This window comes from Archocentrus centrarchus, chromosome 12 (genome assembly GCF_007364275.1).
Source record: "Archocentrus centrarchus isolate MPI-CPG fArcCen1 chromosome 12, fArcCen1, whole genome shotgun sequence".
Lineage (NCBI taxonomy): Eukaryota > Metazoa > Chordata > Actinopteri > Cichliformes > Cichlidae > Archocentrus > Archocentrus centrarchus.
Genome location: NC_044357.1, coordinates 10803411 through 10824844, shown reverse-complemented (window position 1 = coordinate 10824844; position 21434 = coordinate 10803411). Strand labels below are relative to the sequence as shown.

General features: G+C 40.5%; 2 protein-coding genes across 2 annotated transcripts in view; one reads left to right on the top strand and one right to left on the bottom strand.

Annotated features, from left to right (window-relative positions):
- Nucleotides 1–5582: 5582 nt before the first annotated feature.
- On the top strand, nucleotides 5583–12863 carry gdnfa (glial cell derived neurotrophic factor a). Its single transcript, XM_030743087.1, has 3 exons — nucleotides 5583–6256; nucleotides 7119–7352; nucleotides 10043–12863. The coding sequence occupies exons 2-3, from the start codon at nucleotides 7145–7147 to the stop codon at nucleotides 10606–10608; spliced, it is 774 nt and encodes a 257-aa protein (XP_030598947.1). The 5' UTR covers nucleotides 5583–6256; nucleotides 7119–7144; the 3' UTR covers nucleotides 10609–12863.
- A 1517-nt stretch (nucleotides 12864–14380) lies between these two features.
- wdr70 (WD repeat domain 70) overlaps nucleotides 14381–21434 on the bottom strand; it is a 46252-nt gene continuing 39198 nt past the window's right edge. The window contains exons 16-18 of the mRNA XM_030743086.1: nucleotides 19421–19537; nucleotides 17640–17802; nucleotides 14381–15480 (exon numbers count right to left, since the gene is read on the bottom strand). Of these exons, the coding sequence (XP_030598946.1) occupies nucleotides 15396–15480; nucleotides 17640–17802; nucleotides 19421–19537 (365 nt within the window). The 3' untranslated portion in view covers nucleotides 14381–15395. The remainder of the gene's footprint in view (nucleotides 15481–17639; nucleotides 17803–19420; nucleotides 19538–21434) is intronic.

Genomic DNA, 21434 nt, shown 5'->3' with positions numbered 1-21434 from the left:
TGTCTAATATTAAAATGTGTTTGATCTGAAACATTTGAGTGTGACAAATATGCAAAACAAAAAAAGAAAAGAAAGATCGTTAAACATGCAGTATACCTGTCATGGATTATGACGTTAAAGGACCCAAATACAAACTTTATTTCAAAGATGGTAGCTCACGTCCAAAAAAGGCAACAAACTGGGAAGAGGAATAGAGAGCGACAGATAATGTGGCAGGAATCTTTATGCAGGAGGGCAATCGGGGAAATAAAGCTAAACACAGGACACCAGAGAGAGATGATTAACAAAGTAAAGCAGGAAATGAATAATAACTAAAACCTGGAAACCGAGAAACATGAACTAACTTGACAGAGGGAAACACTGAGGAGACTAGTGGAATTATAAACAGTAACTGGACCTAAAAGGCATCCAGGGCTAAAGTGACTAAAGCAAACTAAGAAATGCAGCAGCTAAACAGAGCACCTGAAAATAAGAACACAAAACTTCAAACCCCACAAATGGAAAGTATGTTTTGCTTTCATATCGTTAGCCTCATAGCATAATGGCCTAAGTCATATTTTGGCCAAATTGAGATACCTGCCTAATTCTACTTTGCTAATACTGAAGATTCATTTGGATAGATATCTCAATTTGGCCAAAATATGACTTAGGCCATTATGCTATGAGGCTAACGATATGTTAGACTAATAAATACAAGGAGAGCATAATTAGAATTGTAATACATCATCTTCATACTTTCTTGGTTGAAAAGTGCCATTTGTTAAAGAAAAAAAAAAGAGTTACAGGAATATGAGAGTGACTTTGTTATTGTAGATATTGTGCAGAATCAGATCAAGACCCACTTTTTTTCAGAGGAACAGGCACACAAGATGCACTATGAATGTGTTTTGTCATGATCCTTGGGGTTTTGTGCAGTTTCTAGTGGATTTCGGAGTTGTGGCTTCTATTCACATCGAAAAAATAAATGTAAAAAGGTAAAACACTGAATTCATCTTGAGCCTTTTTAGCAGGTCAAACAAAGCTATAACCTCCTCCCCACAGTAATGTTGGTTAATTGCCTGTGATTGATTTGATTTGCTACTTGAGTTAAAAGTATTTAACTATTTTGTCCTCATGCATTGTGCATTTTAATTATTTAGCAGATTAGTTAGAAACAGAGCCACAGGTGTCAGATTTCTGTTGCATGTAGCGTACAACAATGACTCATAAAATCAACAGGCAGAGAGCATACAGCATTAACATAACTATGGACAGGCTGCCAGTTGTTTGCAGTTTCCTTTTATTTCAATAATTTCAGCAATTTGAATATAATAAGTCATCAGTGGATACAGTACACCAAAGAAGATGGGATACCTAATGATGGAAAGAAAAAATGATGTGTGTATATGACATTTGTTTCAAATTATTTTTTTACAGTTTGTCGTTAAGCCAAAGCAGATGCTGTGATGTGGATTGTTTGTGTGAGTTTAGCTATATGCGCATGTAAACTCTGTGGGGAGTCATGGTTATTTTCCATCTGAGGTCCCGTCAGTGCCGTGCGGAGACGTGACATCAAACATTAATGTGTTTGTTCTGTCAGTGTCACAAATAATGAAAGAAGGCTTTTCTGCGCGAGTGACGAGTCTCTTCCTCACACCCCATGTGGTGGTGATTCGTTCAGCTTACTCATGTTTCTCCTCCTAACAAATTAATATTTATTATAGTCAGTGAAGTATTGAGCTCAGGGGGGTTTTGACACCCACCAGACAGTGCAGCACTCTCACATAAAGGAACCCTCTAAGATGGGTCTATTTTTGGTGACCATTATCTTCACAACTCTGTCTGTGTGAGACAGAGGAGGGTCACAGAGGACTCCTATGGTGACATGAGTGCCAATATCAATAAACAATACAGTCTCTGTCTGTCATATCTCTGAGTAGGCCGTGTCCTACACTAGCCTACAATGGCATATGCAGTGACGTGTAAAAAAATATCTCCTATGAGATCTACTCCAGCTCATAATCATGGAGAATTAGAAAAGATATATGACTAGTGACTCATGCTGGCTGAAGCCACTGACAGGTGAAGTGAATAGCATTATTTTGTTAACGTGATGTTCTGCTGGAAACACACGACAACCCACAGGACCCAAAACATCACCCGACATCAGCCAACATCACAGTGCCAGACCCCTCAGGACACCCTCAGTGGGCCCTTGCTGAAGCGAACCTTTGCAATAATACAGTCATGGTAAAGTGTCAGTTTTAAGGTTTTATGCATCAGGATATAGAGTTTACTGGGTCTAAAATTTAGGTTCATTGTACTTGACTTGAACAATACATTATATATTACACTGTATCATTATTTATTTCACAAAAACTAAGTTAAAATAGAGAAAGTGAGTGAAAAACACTATGTTCAGAACAATATTTAGCAGTAATATCATGAAGTAATTGTTTTCTGTATGACTTTATCAGTCTTTCACATTGTTGTAGAGCAGTTTTGGCCCACTCTTCTTTACAGTGTTGCTTCTGTTTATTGAGGTTTGCAAGTATTTGTTTATGCAAAGCTCTCTTAAGGTCATGCCACAGCATTTCAGTCAAGTTGAAGACTTTAACTGGGCCATTACAACACTGTGGTTCTTTTCTATTTCAGCCATTCTGTTGTAGATTTCTTGCTATGCTTGGGTTCGCTGTCCTGCTGGATGTCACAGTTTGGGCCGAGCTTTAGCTGCCGGACAGATGGCCTCACATGTGACACCTGTGGCTGCAATACAAGCCTAAATTACCATCCTTCCACCACCCTGCTTAACAGTTAGTATGAGGCGTTTGTGCTGATATGATGTGTTTGGTTTGTGCCAAATGTGGCGCTCTGCATTGTGGCCAAGCAGCTCCACTTTGGGCTCATCTGTCTTTTTCCGGAAGATTCAACTTTGGATACATGGACTGTGCTGCCATGTTCTTTTTAGAGAGATGAGGCATGCTCCTTGCAGCCCTTCTAAACAAGCCATACTTGTTCAGTCTTTTTCCAATTATACTGTCATGATCTTTAACATTTAACATGCTGAGTAGAGTCTGAGATGAGAATCTTGAGAGTTTTGCAGTTTCTGCAGGATCAAACCTTAGAAAACCTTATAAAGGATAAGGAGTGTACTCTCTTTTTACCATGACTGTAAGCCTTTAATATTGTGGCTGACTGTTGTAGTAAATGTTGCTGAAATATATTTGGAGCTGACACTACCTCGATAAATCATTTGGTCTATGAAATGATAGACAGTATAAAACATCCACCTCAGTATCCATTTACATGTGGTGACATCTTCACATTGCTTATTCTGTTTGGCCAGCAGTCCATAATATTATATCTCCTACTGTATTATGTGTTTTGCTTATGTCCCCAGTTGTGACCAGTCTGAAAACTTTGTTGTCTTCACCCAACTCTCTCCAACCCTTTGGTGTCATTTATCAAATAAATGCATAAATAACTGACAAAAATGAGTAATTAAATACTGAATTAATAATTGCTTATAAAATTGTACACAGAGGTTGAATAATCTGTTCTGTCAGTTTGATTATTGATCTAATTTTGAAATCTCTATGAATAATGCAACTTTTGTCCCTGCAACAACCAAAAAATAAATAAATAAAAGGAAACTGAATCCATTTTCCATGCAGTGCAAACTGCACACAGAAAGGCTGGCCAAGACCTTCCTGTAAGGTGCAAGTGCCAACCACGCACCATTGCCTCGGCCACGCACCCAACCATTGTGTGGCATTTTAGAGTGACATTTTCTTGACAGTTTGATATTTGCATTAACCTAAAAATGTTTTTTTATTTCATTTTTATTTCAGTAGAGATACATGATTGTGTTTCAGGGTATATCAAATGTGAAAGGAAGCATCAGTCAGTATGGAAAGCTTAAATATGGAGTCTCTTTTAGTATGTCTGGAATTTCTTAATTTAAGACCATAGAACAAAGCCATTTTTGAGAAGCTCCATCCATCCATCCATCCATCCATCCATCCATCCATCCATTTTCTTTTGTTTATCTGGGGGGCAGGAGCCCAAGCAGAGAAACCCAGTCCTCCCCGTCCTCAGCCACGTCCTCCAGCTTATCTGGGTGAACACCAATGTGTTCCCAGGCCAGCCGAGAGACATAATCTCTCCAGCGTATATGGATCTACCCCAGGTCCTCCTCCCGGCCCCTATGGCGCCTCCTGTGGGTGGTGGGCCCACAGGCTAAAGCCTATCCAGGGTTACCAGGTAAACTGTTCCCTTCATCTTCCACCTCATAAGGGTTGTTGGAATCACTCTCTGTTTGGCCCCTCAACCAGACAACATGGCCCCTGGGATCCCTGGGATATACAAACCCCTTCACCATGGTAAGGTGGCCATTCGTGGAGAGAATCCTAATGAAAAAATCATAATATTAAAACATTAAAGAACAACATGTGAGAGACTTGCCATTGTACAAAACCAATTAAGATTTGCAATAGAGTCATTCTAAAACTACAAAATAACATGAATTGAGAAGATTGTATCGTGATATGAACTGCTAGCAGCTGTCACTTAATACAATGAAACCATGTGAGAACATGACAGAAAGGAATCCATACAATGAAGACTTGGCTCAGTACCATACAGATACTTTAGAATTGGGCAGGGCGCACAGAAATGCTTGAAAGAAAGCATGTATCAACAAGAAGTTTCAGATCAAGAGCAAACAAATATGAGCCTTAATACCTCTGTGAAGCAGACAGGTCAGCATGGATTTGAAGTGACAGTTCTAGGCTTTCCACCCTTTTGTAAACAGCCATCTTTAGCAGCATTTCATGTGTTAATGTGGGTTAAATTAAAACCAGAGTGCTTCTTGGAAGCGCAAGTGTTTAGCTGTATTTGGAGCGGGTCTCTCCTGGCACAAAACACAAAATTTCTTTAATTCTTGAAGGGCTGGGTAACTAAAAGGCAAGTGAAGCTTGTAAATCACGAGGGGAGATGGAAAGGCTTTCTCAGGTGCCACATCTTAAATAGTGCAGCGTCCTTCTTTTGTGGTGTGGTGTTGGCCTGAGCTCACCTTGATATTAAACCGCGTATTGAATGGCAAGATGCTCCAACTATGAATGTAATTTCCATGTAACAAGTTTGAAGTTTAATAAATTGCGAATGGATGGCTAAGTGTCTACTGGTATTTACAATTTTGTTCTGGTAAATAACAAGCGAGATAGTACTCTCACATTTGAGACGTGCGTAGCCGTGAGACGGAACTTGACACCGAGGCGCACAGAGTGCGGAGATCAGGTTAGAAACATGGATCGCAACAGAACATCTCCAAATCGCATTCCGCTTACTGAAATCTAACCCGGGGACATCAGGATGTGTGACATAATCCCCAAGACATCTGAAAACTGCGCTCCTCCAAACAGGGCTCCGGGCTGGTTTGGAGAGATATGTGGACCACTGTTTGCTCTTGCAGGGATCTATAAAAGAGGGGCGGACACCAACTGCCCCCAAACGTCAGAGCGCACTTAACTATAAATCTCTCCAAACTGTTCTCTGCGCCCGGCGCGTTGTTGTGCGCAAACATCTGTCGTGCCTCAGTCCAATATGAAGACAACGCGTGTGGAAACCCTTCGAGGTACATAGACACCATCTGACCTGGAGAATATGGAGAATAAACACCGTCCGGTTACTTGTTTACCTTGACAAGATTAGTGTAAAATGTTGGTGATTATGAAATTTTAACGCAGTTTTGGATATGAGAGGTTTTTAAGTGTTATATCAGAAGTCGGACTGGACGATCTGGCACTCTGGGAAACACACTACGCACTTTTAGCGCCGCGCTTATTTTGCTGGAGACACTGATGTCTTCATTGGACTCCTTTCAGTCGGAGATGGTGGATCTCTCTCGGATTTCCAACGTGGAAACGTAGCATCCAATTAATCAGCGGCTGCAACTGTACCCCCAAGGCGCAGCGGCACTTGGTCCGCTCTGTTCAACACCTACCTTTGGACTCTGAAGTGTGAAAAGACGCGTGGATGGTTGGTGTGCTGAGTCCGAATATGAAAAATATAGCTGGTGCGTTATTGCAGCCCCTTTTTCTCCTGTTTGGACACAAACTGAATTTGAAATCGTTCTAAGGAAATCTTCGTGTGGGGGGTCGTTGAAATGATTCACGCAGCGGAATCAGCTGGGAACATTAAATGAGTGGCGTGTACTGTTTGGATTTTTACCACCGCCAGCCGAGCTAGTTTCAGGTCTGCATGGGCCATATTTAAGGTAAGTGAATCATTTTATTCTGTGATTTCAGAATGTCAGATGAAATACTGTCTCTAGTTTGGGATTATCTGTGCGCGTTTTAAATAGTAAATCAATATGAACAACGTGACTTTCGCATTTATAAAGACGGTAGAACTTTTGTACATTTAAGCCCAGTATTTATCTATGCATAACTGTTTAGTTTTGCTGCAGACTCAACATGCCATTAGACAGAGTCACGTAAGCTTTGGGGTTCGCCATCTGGCCAACTCACACTACTATTTAGGCAATCGTTGCCAAAATGCTTCGGTGCGTGCTTTAAGCAACGCATTTTTCTGTGAGGCGCACCCTCCGCGTCGCACAAGTAGTAAGAGCTTGCCTGATTTTAACACAATGTGAGTAAATATTATCTGATAATCCCATCAGATCTGTCATCAAAATTAGTAGTCTCCCAGTTAATCACGCATTTAAAGCATACTTTTACGCACAGATTTGCGCATTCTTGAATATATATATATATATTTTTAATCTTTCATTTCTAGATTTTTTTTGTCGTTTTAAGGTACAATACACGCATTTTTAAAAAAATGTTAATGTCTCTGGTAGCTTCACTCTGATATTCATGTTTACAGCACATGCATAAGAAAAACTGAGGATCAAAGCAGCTTGACATGATGACACAGTTATTAATAAAGAATGAGTCAGAGTAGGTCCGGCCACAACAGTAGTGTTTCAGACACTTTGCTGACTTCATTACAAACTGGAGCGAGCTCACAGTCAGTCTGTGCATATATACATGTTTACATTTTTACTCTGATCAGTTTGTTGTGCTTCCTGATTTAAAATAAAATATCCTCTTGATTTGTTTTTGGGTTTTTTGCAGCTCTCTCCATAGGAACTGAGTCTAAGATGAAGTTATGGGATGTTTTGGCCATGTGTTTGTTGCTCCTGAGCTCTGTTGCTACAAGGCCTCTCTACCAAAACACTCAGCCAGCCAAGAGGACTTACTTCCCCAGCAGCTATAGTGATTCTGTGTCCTTGCCTTCTTTGGAGGACAAAGCGCCTTCGTTTGAGCGTGAAGACCACAAACTGCAGGAGATCTCAATGGAGGATCAGTGTAAGCATGTTTTTATAAGATTCTCTGTGATGCGTCTCTCAGATAGTCTCTTGAATTGGTAGTTAGGCCACATGGGTGCCACATAAGAGATGAGCTGTTTATCCAAGGCTCTGTTTAATCATATGCAATTAACCATGATGTAATCCAGGCATATTACCCTCTTGGTTTGATACATAACGTAATACATACGTAATTTTGGTCTTTCTTGACTAATTACACTTGGCAAACAGCACGCACATTGATAAGTGAAGCGATATGTTGAGCCCACAGTGGAGAGTCCCATATTGATAAGACTTGCCTGTCTGACAGACAGGGAAGTTATCAGACAGAAGATCTTAATTTGCGTTTTATTACGGCTTTGGGTTGCATGACACCGATGTCAAAACAATCCAGCTGGAAGACTAAGAGTGTAAACAGCTCCAATCCCAAACAAGGGGTCATTCTTAGCATTACCCCCTTTTCCCTTTGTTTATATTCACCTCTGCCTCTCTCCAATTTAGAGACCCACGACCTTTACCCATCTGCCAAAGCTCAGAAATTATGGCATGTTTTATAGAACCACTGTGTACCAGGTCGCAGGAATTTTCGACAGACAACACCAGAAAGTTTGAAGCACTGACTGAGAGCTCTGTGTTTATGCTCATTTTAACAGCGACAGTGGGCAGGAATTTATTTTGTTTGGATCAATGTGACACTGTATCATCTTCACACAGACATAACACAGCCAAGAACTAGATAAGGAATGGAACATTTGGACAAGTGTTTGTCCTGCCACCTCATATTTAGTTTGGGCCAGGGTGACATCACCGATCTGCTGCGTAACCCAAGCACATGAACTATGCTTGAATACTATAAACAACAATGCCGATCCAAAGAGAGGATGAGTCTTTTTGGTTGTGCATAATGGTAAACAAAAAGAAGTTTTTCCTTTCATTTAAGGTCAAAAATCTGCAGACACCAGAAAAAAAAATCAGTGGTTAGTTCTGATCTCACTGTTGTGTTCATTGATTTAAAAAAAAAAAAAAGCAGACTTTTTAACTTAATGCCACAACATTTCAGCAGGGTTTGCACAGTGAATCCCTCCATTTGTTGCCGCTAGTCTAGTCAATCAGCAGGTGTAAACTGTAGCTACCCTGTGTGTCATCTGAGATGGTGAGGTTGTCTAAATCAAAGGGTAGGTGTGTCTAAACAGATTGGCCCTAGCTCACCTGATATATTAGATTTGTGGCCCAACAGGCTCTGAAGCACAGCCAGATCAAATGGCCTGTGCTCTGCCAGACAAACAGGTAAAAGAGGAGAGGCTGTCACACACCGCACTGCTCGCCAGACATCACACGCCTCCGCCCTGACCTCTTGATGAACATATAACATGAGCCAATAATACACACCCACACAGACTCATAACTGATTCATTTCAGAGCAATATGTCTTCATTATCTTCATGCACACTTCACTGTTTCTGGACCTGCAGGCGTTCAAGTAGGAGAGACGTCGCTCTATAATAGAATCAACATGTAACACTGGAGGATCCAAGGCTTTCAGTCAGTCCTCATCACTCCTCGCAGCAGATGGCGGAGAGTTGTGCTGGTGCATGTTTTCAGTTTCGAGCAGACTGCAATCTGCTTCATCTAAATGACTCAAAGCATATGATTTCCTCTTATTTGGCCTTTGAAGTCTGGGCAATCTAAAATACATCCATCGAGGATTTAAATGCATCTCTCTAGGTGGTGTAATTGGTTCGTGCCTACTGTATCAATACAGCCGGTTCCTGTGCGAAAGCCTGCTGGATTAACTTAAGCTGGATAGTTAACCTTTAACGACTCAGGTTCCAAGGCAGCAGGGTAATCACATTATTTATCCGAGGTCATGTCTGCCCCAGCATGCCTATATTTTATTCCCTGTGACTAAAACAAACCTGAAAATGGAACAACACCCTCTGACCTTCAGCCTCCAACTCATCACCCAACAGCCATCGTGGAAGGAGTTAAAGCAGGGCATCTGTAAACCTACATCTGAACTGCTCTGGGCTGGACTGCTCTGCATTCCTCTGCTCAAAACTACTCCATGTAGTTTCTGAGCTGCACATTTCCCAGCATTTTGGGCGCATTGTCTGAATATGTGTCAGAAAAAAAAATCCCAGTCTGCATTCAGATAGTTTGTCAAACTGATTTGTTTTGTTTGTTTGTTTTACATCTGCATATTACTGTACATATTTGACAACTTGTGTTTTTTGCACACAGATGAGAATAGGGATACTATTTTGAATTGTCTGTTAACATTTCAGGTCTAATGCCTGAGCAGTTTCTAGGAAAGTACCTTTTTTGGAGGTCCCAGCAGGCAAAGTTTGGATTGGATTGTCTCATTCTAAAATGATGAGATTTTAAAGTAATGATAATGTCTTACTTACTGTAAAAGTGTGTGTGTATGTATCCTTTTGTTAGTTGTGCAATGTTTTAAATGTCATGTACTATCAGTATGCTTGATTTGTTTCTATTTCCACAAAGATATATCAAGTTTTATCTTATCTGCTCATGCAGTCTAGTCTTTCAAAACAGTAAATAATTTATTACAATGTTGCGGATGACTATAAAGCTGAGAAGTCAGAAAACTGTTTAGTGTCAGTGTAAGTTTGGAAATGAATATTTTAAAAGCAGCTTTATCAGTGAATCTCTTCCTTCTGTACCTTCCAGATGACATTGGAGGTCCCTATCCAGATCAGTTTGATGATGTAATGGATTTTATCGAGGCTACCATTGGCAGACTCCGGAGATCTTCAGAACCCAGCGGTGGTTCCAGGGGAAAGAGGGAACAGAGAAAGAGAGGAGCAGCAAACACAGGAGGCGCGAGAGATGAGGGGAGAGGACACGGCGACAGGAGGCGGAATCGGGGTCGAGGGGGAGGTAGACATGGTAAAAGAGGACGAGGTGAGAAAGGGAAGGAGAAGGAGAGTATATCGGTGCAGACCCGGGGGTGCTTGCTAAAGGAAGTCCATCTCAATGTGACGGATTTGGGGCTGGGGTACCAGACTAAAGAGGAGCTGATCTTCCGGTACTGTAGTGGCCCCTGTATTGAGGCGGAGACCAACTACGACAAGATCCTGAACAACCTCACACACAACAAAAAGCTGGACAAGGATACACCCTCTCGCACCTGCTGTCGACCGATAGCATTTGATGACGACCTGTCTTTTTTGGACGACAATGTGGTGTATCACACGCTGAAGAAGCACTCCGCTAGGAAGTGTGGGTGCGTTTGAAGACGTCACATGACCAGCATTTGGCAGACTAAGGATATCCTCTACAAGCTTGTGCTGGATAGGGACATGTGTATACAAGGTCAAAGTGGGAGTGTTTGTCTCCTCTTTACTTTTCTTTTTTTTGTCAGTAGTCATCAATGGAGAAGCAGGTAGGTATACTGAGACCCCCTGAAAGACACTGAAACAGCCATTTAAAAGGAAACTGTACTTCTATCCGGTTTCGACTGTTCAGACACGTGCAAAAATGTATCAGGTGTGCACCAATCTGCAGGAGCTTAGATACTGTTACACTTTCAGATTTGCCAACTGTGCTCTCTAAAAAGGCGAGAGTAGAAGAAACATCAGGTTTTTTCCCCACAGCTGGCTCTTTAAGACTGTGGATGAATCCAGAGATTTGACAAGATTCAGTTGCAATCTAAACACTTCCAGTCTGGATGTTGACATTTACATTCAAAGCCAAGGAACGCCATTGGAGTTGAGCAAAGACTTTTTAGGTGCAACACATCTACATAAAATCCAACCATATATATACATACATATAGTATATACGTGTGTCAGAGGTATATTTATTAAGACGGAATTAACTTATTGTTATTTATTGCAATCCATTTTATGAAAAAATGTCTTTTTTATTTATTTAAAGCTTTGTTTGTCCTGGGTAATGCCAAAGTAGAGCATTTTCTGAAGCAAAACAATGCAAGCTGACTCAGAACTGCTAAACACTCCCACGATCATAATGCTTATTCATGTCATTTAGATTCCAGGGTTTCTCAGTGCATACATCCAAATGATCCTAATTAGCTGTTAAGGAAGGACAGAGACGCAGAGGAGGGGACCAATAGAAGATTTTTAATAGAGCTATTCTATTGTTGCATTTTGAGTAGTTCACCTCATTATCACTAATGTGACCACAGTAAAACAGGGAGAAAACTTCACCTGGGTACAGCCTCCCATTCAAACCGTCCTTTAATAACACTCTATGTTTACAAGGAAGCAAGTAATTCTTTGCTGCTGTTTATTTTTAAGTGCGCGTTTTTCAAATTAGCAAGCCAGGACAGACTTAATGTCACTCCAACCATAAGCCATAACAACTTTTAATTTCAGTCTGCAATCAACATGAGAGCGGTGGTCTCGCGAGGATCAGCAGGTGCCTTTGAGGATCCATCCTTTGAGTCACAGTAGAGAAGCTGCTATTTCTGCCTGTCAGCGCACGTTACCTGAAACCTCGCCCTGGCCTCGCACCAAATCTGAGCAAAGGCTTTGCAATGATAACTCCCAGTAGGCTTTAAAGTTCATGGGGCTGCCTGTGTTTCTGTCTGAGCTGTGACAGACAGGTCTTTTTTTTTTTTTTTAAAAAACTCAAAGGGGATTTGCAAGTGATCCTCTAACATGAGTCTTAACCAAATATCCCCACCGGCAAAGGCAGTTTAAGGCAGATCTAGCTACTGTAGTGGCTGTCATCACACAACTCATATAAATATCTCAAAGGACTCAACAAAGGAGCATGTTCTGGAATTACTGAGCAAAGATGATTGGTTAGCTCAATGTGCTTTTTACCTGCAACCACTTGTCCCCAAACTGTAGGAGGAAATGTACATTGAGAAAAAGAGACTATTTAAAAGCATGCTTGTGTGCCCTGATAAGGGGGTCGTTTTAAGTGGAACAAAGAGAGCCCTCGTGTAGGTCTTGATGTTAACACGGATTAGGGACCAAGGTATCTGTGCCCACCCATCAGCAAGCAGGCCAGCTTTACTGTGTAATCCCCCCACACAGAACAAATCCAATGCATCAAGCTGAATTTAGGCCAAATACTACACAGAGAGGGAAAAAAGTCTAGCTTTTATCACAGCATACCTCATCAGTTGGATCATCTTCCCCTTTAACAACTGATTCGTGCATAAGCCTTCCCAGATGGGAATGTGGAGGCTTCCCAGAAGCCTCCGAGCGCCTCGCTGCTCTTCAATACCATACATTAAAGAGTGTGAACTGTGGCCACTTGTCTCATTGGTTATTAGTACTCTGGTTTTGATGCAAAATGTAAAATACGAAGGAATCCTCAGTGTTCATTTTAGAAAAAAGGACTACATTTGTTATCACTCCGTTATCACCTGTGGAAAAAAAAGAAAAGAAAAAAAAACTGTCATGTCGTCTCACTTGTTTTGTGTTACAGAACCAAAGCTCTGGGCAAACTTTATTTTTGTACAATATTCATTTTATAACTTTTTACAGAATTAAACTTGTTTCTATTAAATGAACACGTCTCCTGGTATTGTGCCATGTACAATAATAATCCACCGAATGCCAGATGGTTCTAATTTGCAGGGTAATGTTTACACAAGCATCAAGCAAAATTGAGGGTGAAAATTTGGGTTAAATGGGGAAATGCGAGGATGGTTTGAGAGATGGCCTCCGCAGTGTGGCATCCCCTTCTGTTCTGAATTCTTGAACAGGAGCCCGGGGTCGTGCAGTAAACAAAGCCTAGCGGTGAAGCACCACCGACTGTAAATCGAGCCGCTTGAGAATGTTTCCACTGTGCAGAGAAGATACGTAAATGCTGATGAGAAGATGGATGAGAAGTACAGTGAGTGAGTCATGACACCGACTCAAGGTGTGTACACAATGTATAGTTGATGGCACTACTTGAGCTAAACCCGCTAATCTCTTGGTTTTGGACAAGTTAATTTGAACCTAAATGGCTAATGAGGTAGTGAATTTTTGGTGGTTGCTGTTTAACAAATCCAAAGGTCATTTGAGAAGAATTCATCTTCGGTCTCATTGCTGAAGCAGAAAGATGCTCCAATGAAAAGTGGTCATAACGAGGTCTGTGGAGTATTTTAATTAACCAAGGAATATAAATAGATTGATTCATCCCCCCCATATACCACCAATGGTACTGTAATTTAAAAAAATAAGTTTGAATCTGAGTGAGTTTAGCCTTTTATAAGCCTATAAATGGGTGTACCTTCAGGCCCACACAGAGATTCTCCTTTCCATGTGCCAGCCACTTTTTCACAGTGACGCCGTCATCGACTGTCCCACTTGAATCAAACTGCAGTCGCTCCCCGCCTCCCGCTGCTGGCTGAGGACTCTGCTATTGAAGAGCTTGACGTCAGCCTCTCCCCACGAAGCCAATATCTTTCTCTAGTTGCTTTTAAATACATCACTCACTGTTTCAGTCCATCCATATTTCTTGTTCTGGTATGTCTGTCTCTGTTTCATTTTATGGTCACAGTATGCCTGCCAGGACACACAGACTCATTTAATTGCCTTCTTTTAATTTTAGTTAGGTCCGATCGCTCTACATTTACGCCCCTAAGTCCCTCAGTAGAAAGACGAGCTGAAAGACAGATACGGACATCGCTACACTCTCACCATCTACTCATCCATGTTCTTAGCTGTTTATCCAATTCAGGCTCATAGGGGTGGGGCTTGAGTCTATCCCAGCTGTCAAAGGTTGCGAGGTGGGGCACAACCTAGACAGGTCGCCAGTCTATTGCAGGGCTCCTGTTTGTCATTATGCTGGCAAATCTTGTTACAAAGTAGATATATTTGAAAACCAGTGTTGAAGGCAGACGATGCATTCCAGAGAGATGTACAGTATACAGAACACAAACGTGGCTTTCATTAACTCTGTATATTGTGGTTTTTCTCTGTCAGTTGAAAGATTTTAGACACTACGCAGGTCAATTAAAAGATTCCTAAAGAGAAGAAAAGGGTATGAATGCAAAAGGAACTGGACCTCCCTGAAACACAATGAAATCAGTTACTGAAATTTGACTGTAGAAGTTTATTATTCACTTTGAGAACAGCTGTTTGAGAAAGACTCTTAGCTTAATGTTGCAAATGAAATATGTACATGTGATGCACACTGAGTAAACTTTGATATACTGACTTCAGCATGTGGTTGGAGACTGCAGAAAATGACCTTTTCAACAAAACTAGGGTTTCCATATTAGAAACTGTACTTGCAATTACATTTTTTTTGTAAGGAGCCAGTAAAAACGGTTCTTTTTAAAGAGTAAGACTGGGTATGCTGTGTATTTTGGAGCTACAGCCTCTGTGAGGAACTGAAGCCTCACAGAAAAGCTATCTGGCCAAGATCTCCCTTTAGTCAGCTGTTAAAACCAATTCACTTTGGATAAAATATACAATTTGACATTTAGAGGCAATGTCTTTTATTAAGGTTTTTAAGGTGGAATTCAGGGTGTAAATAACCCAAAACAAACTAAATTAGCAGATGACTGATAAAGTTTTGTATATCACAACCCCAAAAAATACATCTTTAGAAACATTAAAGCCTTTAAAACATCTCAAAGTAAATTTGGCTGGATTTTTTTTGTACTTCTTAGTCATTTACTTAATACAAATTGGCAAACTGTTCTTCATAGCGATAAACAGCTCCAGACCGCAAAATCTGGAGCCGATTTACGAGGCATTAGCAAACGCTGGAGATGTGGGGTGAGAGGACAATGGGAGTGATGAAAATAAAGTACATACAATCTAAACAGACGTAAAAAGCTTTCCACTGGTTCATGAATTGCAGTGAGAGAAACTGAAGCCTAAAGAAAATTACATTTATGATAAAATCCTCTTTGATTTATGGGTTTCCCCTTAACACAGACGAGTGCACATAAAATATACATAAAGGCTTAATAGCACTGTAAGGAGGACAGATACTGTACAATTTAGCAACATAATTGATGCTCCTTTGCAGAGTAACTCTGTTTATCGACTAATCGCCACCCTGCCTGCATGTCCTGTATAAAATGAACTGATGCCAAAGTCTCTCAGATTTTGCGTTTCTTCCATTCTGGTTCTTTGTCAGTCTCCTCATCCTCTGATTCGTCTGCAAACACAGGCTCTGGCTGGGTCCTAAAGGGATTCACAAAGAGAAATGATTTAACTGCTTCTTTAAACGTCTTCAGAGCAAAACAATGAAGTGTATGAACAAAGAAAATCAGCAGACCAAAAGTGAAGCAATGGACTAAGTTACATTTTAATGTTTCAGAGAAAGCTTTTAGTCTACAGAATAAAACAAAGATTACTGACTTTCAGGCTGTAGACAAAGTTTCCCGATCAAAAGTTTGGAGTTGCTTTGAAATTTCACAATACTGTAAGATTACGCTTATCTGAAACGTTATACATGACAGTGACAAATGGAATGATTTTTAAAGCAATGTCTATTTAGCAACCATCACTCCAAGTTTATGATTATAATAAATGGCTAAACTGACTGTGTCAGCACACCTGATTACAAAAAAAGAAATTGCTGTGATGACTTTGGCTCGCTGAGTGCCCGAAACATTAGTCAGTGAGTTAAAATGGCCAAAAAAACAAAACATTTTTTCTAAATCTTCATCAGTGTGTCCAGTGCAGAAAATTTCCAAAAAGCTTAAAAAAAAAAAAAAATCATGCAAAAAGTATATTAGTCCCTTCACAGAACACCACAAATAAAAACAAGATAGTGGGAAGACACTGTGCACCACTAAGCAATAAACTGTATCAGATTCCTCAGCTGACAGTTTTATTAAACAGTATCCAAGACTGCACAGGTGTGAAGAATACACAGATTATTCGCGGTAAGTTGCAAATAAAAAAAAACTAAAATTCTTAGACCAAAAGCATTCAAAGATTTTTGTGATTTGTGAGCTGATTGTGAGACTATTATCAGATGTAAACAAAAAGGTGAATGAATGAGCCAGAAACTCAACTAGCAAAATGTATTGCTTCTTAGGAGCAGCATCTGTGGTAATGTGATCAATTAGCCATCTAACATGATACCACATAGGTATTGGGTAACACACTGTATCACTGGAACAAAGAAGTGATGGATCAGATGACCCTGAACCATCCCTTAATTATGCTGCTATCGGCCTAGGCTGCTGGGGGTTCCCATGATGCACTGAGTGTTTCTTTTCATTCACCTCTTTTCACTCAGTTCAAACCCCACTCTGCATTTAATCATTAGTTATTATTAATCTCTGCCCCTCCCTGAGCCTCGTTCTGCTGGAGGTTTCTTCCTGTTAAAGGGAGTTTTTTCTTCCCACTGTCACCATGTGCTTCCTCATAGGGGGTGGTTTTGACTGCTGGGTTTTCTCTCTAATTATAAGGTAAAGTAAATAAAGTAAAGACCCTACAATATAATGCACCTTGAGGCAACTGTTTGTTGCAATTTGGGGTTATATAAATAAAACTGAGTTGCATTGAATGGTTGGTGAAGTTGGGCCCAAGTAGATATTCTCCTAAAGACCATAAATTATTTATGATGCATGATTCCATTAAACATTAATTGTTAAGAGTTCTGATTAATCCCATTTTATTTTAAACAAAATATGCTTTTCTTTCAAAAACAAGAACATTTCTAAGCTACACTGATCTATAGTATGTGCATATTATTGAGGTTTTTTTATTTTGCTGTGCTTTTTAATGCAAAAAGTACTTCATGCTGTGGCAGCTCTTCACTCTGCATACTTGTCTTTGTGCCTTTCAAATAATGGAGACAAATAATTATAAATCTATAGCTGTTTGTCACAGGCCAGCTCCACCACTTAGAATCAACTGGATGTTTAAACCAACAGAAAGCTGTAATGATGAAAAGCAACCTACTGTCTGAGCAAACACTGCAGCCAGGCTAACGTACTTCATCTGATTTACCTACTACACTGTGTATCACTGGGATACTAAATTTAACTCAAGCTTGTTTGCCTGCAGTCTGTAAGACAGACTGTTTGATTTGGCTCAGATTTGTTCCACGCTTACATAGCTGTCTGATCCTGATAGTGATCTAAAACTGTCTGTTGCTCTCCACTCTGCAGTTTTTAGTGTGTGAAACAGCACAGCTTTTTAAACATTTATGTGTCACACCGGTAAGAAGAAACCTACCTGTGTGACACCTCACAATACCATAAGCAGCCATGCTCATCTTACACTGTCTGTTAATGAGACAGGGTGGGTCACTGAGGAGGACTGAGACCATCAGATGGACACAGTGTGTGAATAATTTATATATATATATTTTTTTTTTCTCTTACTGTTTGTATGCTGGGGCAATCCAGTAAGGGTTCTCTGATGCGTCCTTGGCGTGACGTAGGATGGCCTCTCGCGGGTTACTGTCGTCTGTCTTATCTAAAGCAATGTTCTTCACAATGAATGAAGACAACGTGCCACCGTGAGCTGCAACTCTGCCTCCTCGGCCTGTCAGTGCACATGGTTAGTGGATTAGATACACTTAAGACTTATACATATACAAAACCACATGTTTCTGAAACTTTGCATCTTCTAAACTATTTGAGATAAATATGAATGAAGTGTTACTTTGAATAGTAGGCAGCAAATCATCCTGCACTCTGTTACTGTCTAGTCATGTTTTTTCTGCTATAATTCACTATAGAGGTTCCTCGTGTGACATCATCTGTTCACTGCTCAAGAAATGTATTCCCTGACTAGTTGGTGAGTGGTTGATGGAGGTTGATGGCTGTCACTAGGTGAAATCAGCCACAAAGAGGGCGCTGCACCAAAAAACCTCCTTGCAATTTCTTTATAATGGGATATGCACAAAAGTCATATTATTGGCAGTTTTCTTGAATTATCAGATTGTCACACATTTAATTTTTAGCCGCTCCACAAAGCAGTGCATATCTGCTGCAGTATTTGTATGCAGTTGGCTGGAATTGACTGCACTTAATGGAGCTTTTGGGGGGGGGGGGGGGGGACTTCCTGCTTTCCGGAGAGGACATCTTAAAAGATCAAAGATATGATACACACATGCACACATACTTAAAACATGCAGGGATTTCCTGCTGAAGCTGGGCCTTCGGTTTGTTTGGGGATTGAGAGGCTACTCTTTCCATTGCTTGTAAGCATCCAGCAAACCACTGAACATTACCTTGCAGTTATGTGAAGGCATTTCGCACACAAGGCAAACAATAGAAAGATTGTCTGTAAACTAAAAACTTGTGACCTACTATCAAAAATCCCAGCTTTTCATGAAATGGATCTTGATTCACACTGTTTGGTTTAGTCTTGTGTCTTTCTCTCAACCTCAGAGGGTTTATTAGATTTTTTAAATTTATTGTCTTTAAGCTTAGTTCACTATTTTAAGTCTCTATTAGAGCTAAACAACTTATATATTGCATGGTATATATTGAAAAATAATTATTTCCTCCAATCCAAACATTTGATTGGCCTCATGAGAAGCTAAAGGTAGATCTGCTGTGATTGGCCAAAATTTCCAAATGGCTTAAACATGCATTTTGAAAAAAAAAAAAATCCCCACTGTGGAACCATTACATTGTTCCAAGTACATAGTGGTAAGGGATAAAGTGAAAAAACAGTGACAGGGAAGAGACAGTGAGCCAGCTGGATGCAATGATACAGGAAATATTATCTGGCCCTCTGCCATATCAAAACAAAGGTCAAAAGTGTATCTATTATTATATTTAAGTGCGATATCTGTGTTAAAAGGTGCATTTAATGAATATGAGGCAGGAGTGAATCTCTGAGAGGCCATGTGGGAGCAGTGCTGTTATAGCTCGACATCAGCTGGATTGCATAATACCGAACATAACCGTGGGTTTGCACATCTGCCTTAAACAAAATCCTGTGTGTATCCAGCTACGAACGTGACTCATAATAACTAAAAAACAAGTGCTGAATTGCTGCCATACCTCATTAATCTAATTTTGTTTCCCATTAGATTGTAGACACTACTTTTCTTACCACCTTTTGTCCTTTCTTCTCTTCCTGTTCACTTAACTTTTTGTTTTTTTTGCATTACTAATCTTAAAAACAGACAAAACAAACTGGATGTTACCTGGTCCAGACACAGGAGGCTCGGGTTTGTGGGATTTCTTTGGGTCAAGTCTGTCCTTCTCCAGCTGTTTGCGTGTACTCCGCTGTCGGGCCTCTCTGAACATGGGTAAGGCATGAGCTGGAGACGCACAGGATAAACAAGGACAATCAGTTGCTTAGGTAACTAAGATCAACATAACACTACCATGAAAATAAGCAGTCGGGGCATCTAGTAAATTGTCCTCAAAGTACAGACAGAAATAGAAACACTAAGGGAACACATTTTCACGGTTTCACCTACCACACTTTTGGTATAAGATACATAGCATACATGCAAAAACACATACACTTGGATGCTCATTAGTACACACAAAACAAGGCTTAAAGGATGAACATGCCAATTTCCTGAGGGAATTTTTTTTTTTTTTGTGCTTGTACACTAAGGATCTAAAATCTAAACAATTGATGTGTGTGATTTATCATTAAACCAGCTAATTAGTCCATCACGATGCCAGGATGCATCAGGTTTCTCAACAGTAACGCTGAATATACTGATTTTCCATGTCGCCTTTGTTAAAACTAATAAAATAACAGTCAGATTGTGTCAAATCGATTTGGAGAACACAGTGTGTGAATATGCCACTAGCTGCGTTTAAATACGTATTCAGATAGATTTTTTATTTTTTTTTGTGCAAAATCACTTTAGTGAACACATGGACTGCACTGTCAAGGACACCAGGCGCACAGATGGTGACCACATGTTCAACTTCACTGACTTACACGCTTGATTTTAGAGTTAAATACAAATGTCTGACATTATCAGCTATGTACGCGTCCATATAGAAGCTTTACAAATATAAAGCAGTGAGCTAACTGACTGTATTGTGCACAAAAATACCCTCCTATTCCAAAGTGTTTTTTTTTTTAATTAAAATGTTTGTTGCCGTTGCTACAATTGTAGCTCTCCTTTTTTTTTTTTGTTGTATTTGGTTTGTTCCACTGCCTTCTGAAATTGATTATCTACAAGGACGATCCTCAAGGAATTTTGGCCATTTAGATTTTATAAACAAGGCCCCAACTGACCCCCTAGCAGCATCCCACCTCTTGTGTTCTTCTTCTGCCACAATGCACACCAACATATTCAATACTAGTTTCAAATCAGACAGTCACTCTGCTGCTTTTCACACCTTTGTGAACACCATCACAACAAAGGCCCCCAGCACTTAAACTCACGAGTGTATGAGTGAACGGGTGCATGATTAAGTGTGAATGAGTGCCCTCAAAGGTGTGTGAGGCATTGTATGTGTGTGTGTGCAAGCGAGTTTGTGTTAGAAAGTGTGTATGCTCTGCTCTTATCCTCGGGGTTACAAAGAGACACTCTAGTAAAGAGCGAGATAAAGTGATTTTCCATTCGGGAGTCCCGTCAGTGTTCAGTGTTAATTCTTCTGCGCCATGCTACATTAAGCAAAAAGGTTACTGTTAACAGATTCCCTCGCTTTTCTCAATGGGCCATCACTTGCTTCCTGTGCCTTCTAATTTTCCAATGCCAGGGCATCAAGTGCGTCACTCACCACTTTTGGCAGTCAAATGCCTGTCTATTTCACACCCTGTTGGCATGGCAATGAAATCACATGATGCATTTGAAAAGGTAGCCCAAACAATAAATGGCATCTGAATGGGGTCCTAGAAGCTAATCAGCGACGCCGAGTCTGCAGCTGTTTCGGTCCTTTAGGTCTGTGACTTCAGTCTGGGGCCCACAGGAGTGAGAGGCACGCACAAAACAGATGACAACCTCGTGTGTTGGTGATATGACAGCATGACAGGTAGTGTTTGCGAGTGTGGTTAGACCAGCAGCAGATCACGCCAGCGGAGGTGGGTGAGGAGGTTGTCCCTAGCGTGATCCTGCATAACAGAAGACCACATGGCCATTGCGTGGCACAGAGCCCTCCAGCTTTATATTCAATACTCCACACCCTACTCCATCTGCTAATGAACACCCCGAACATGCTGTCATTCCTCACAAAGCCTCCGCTGTT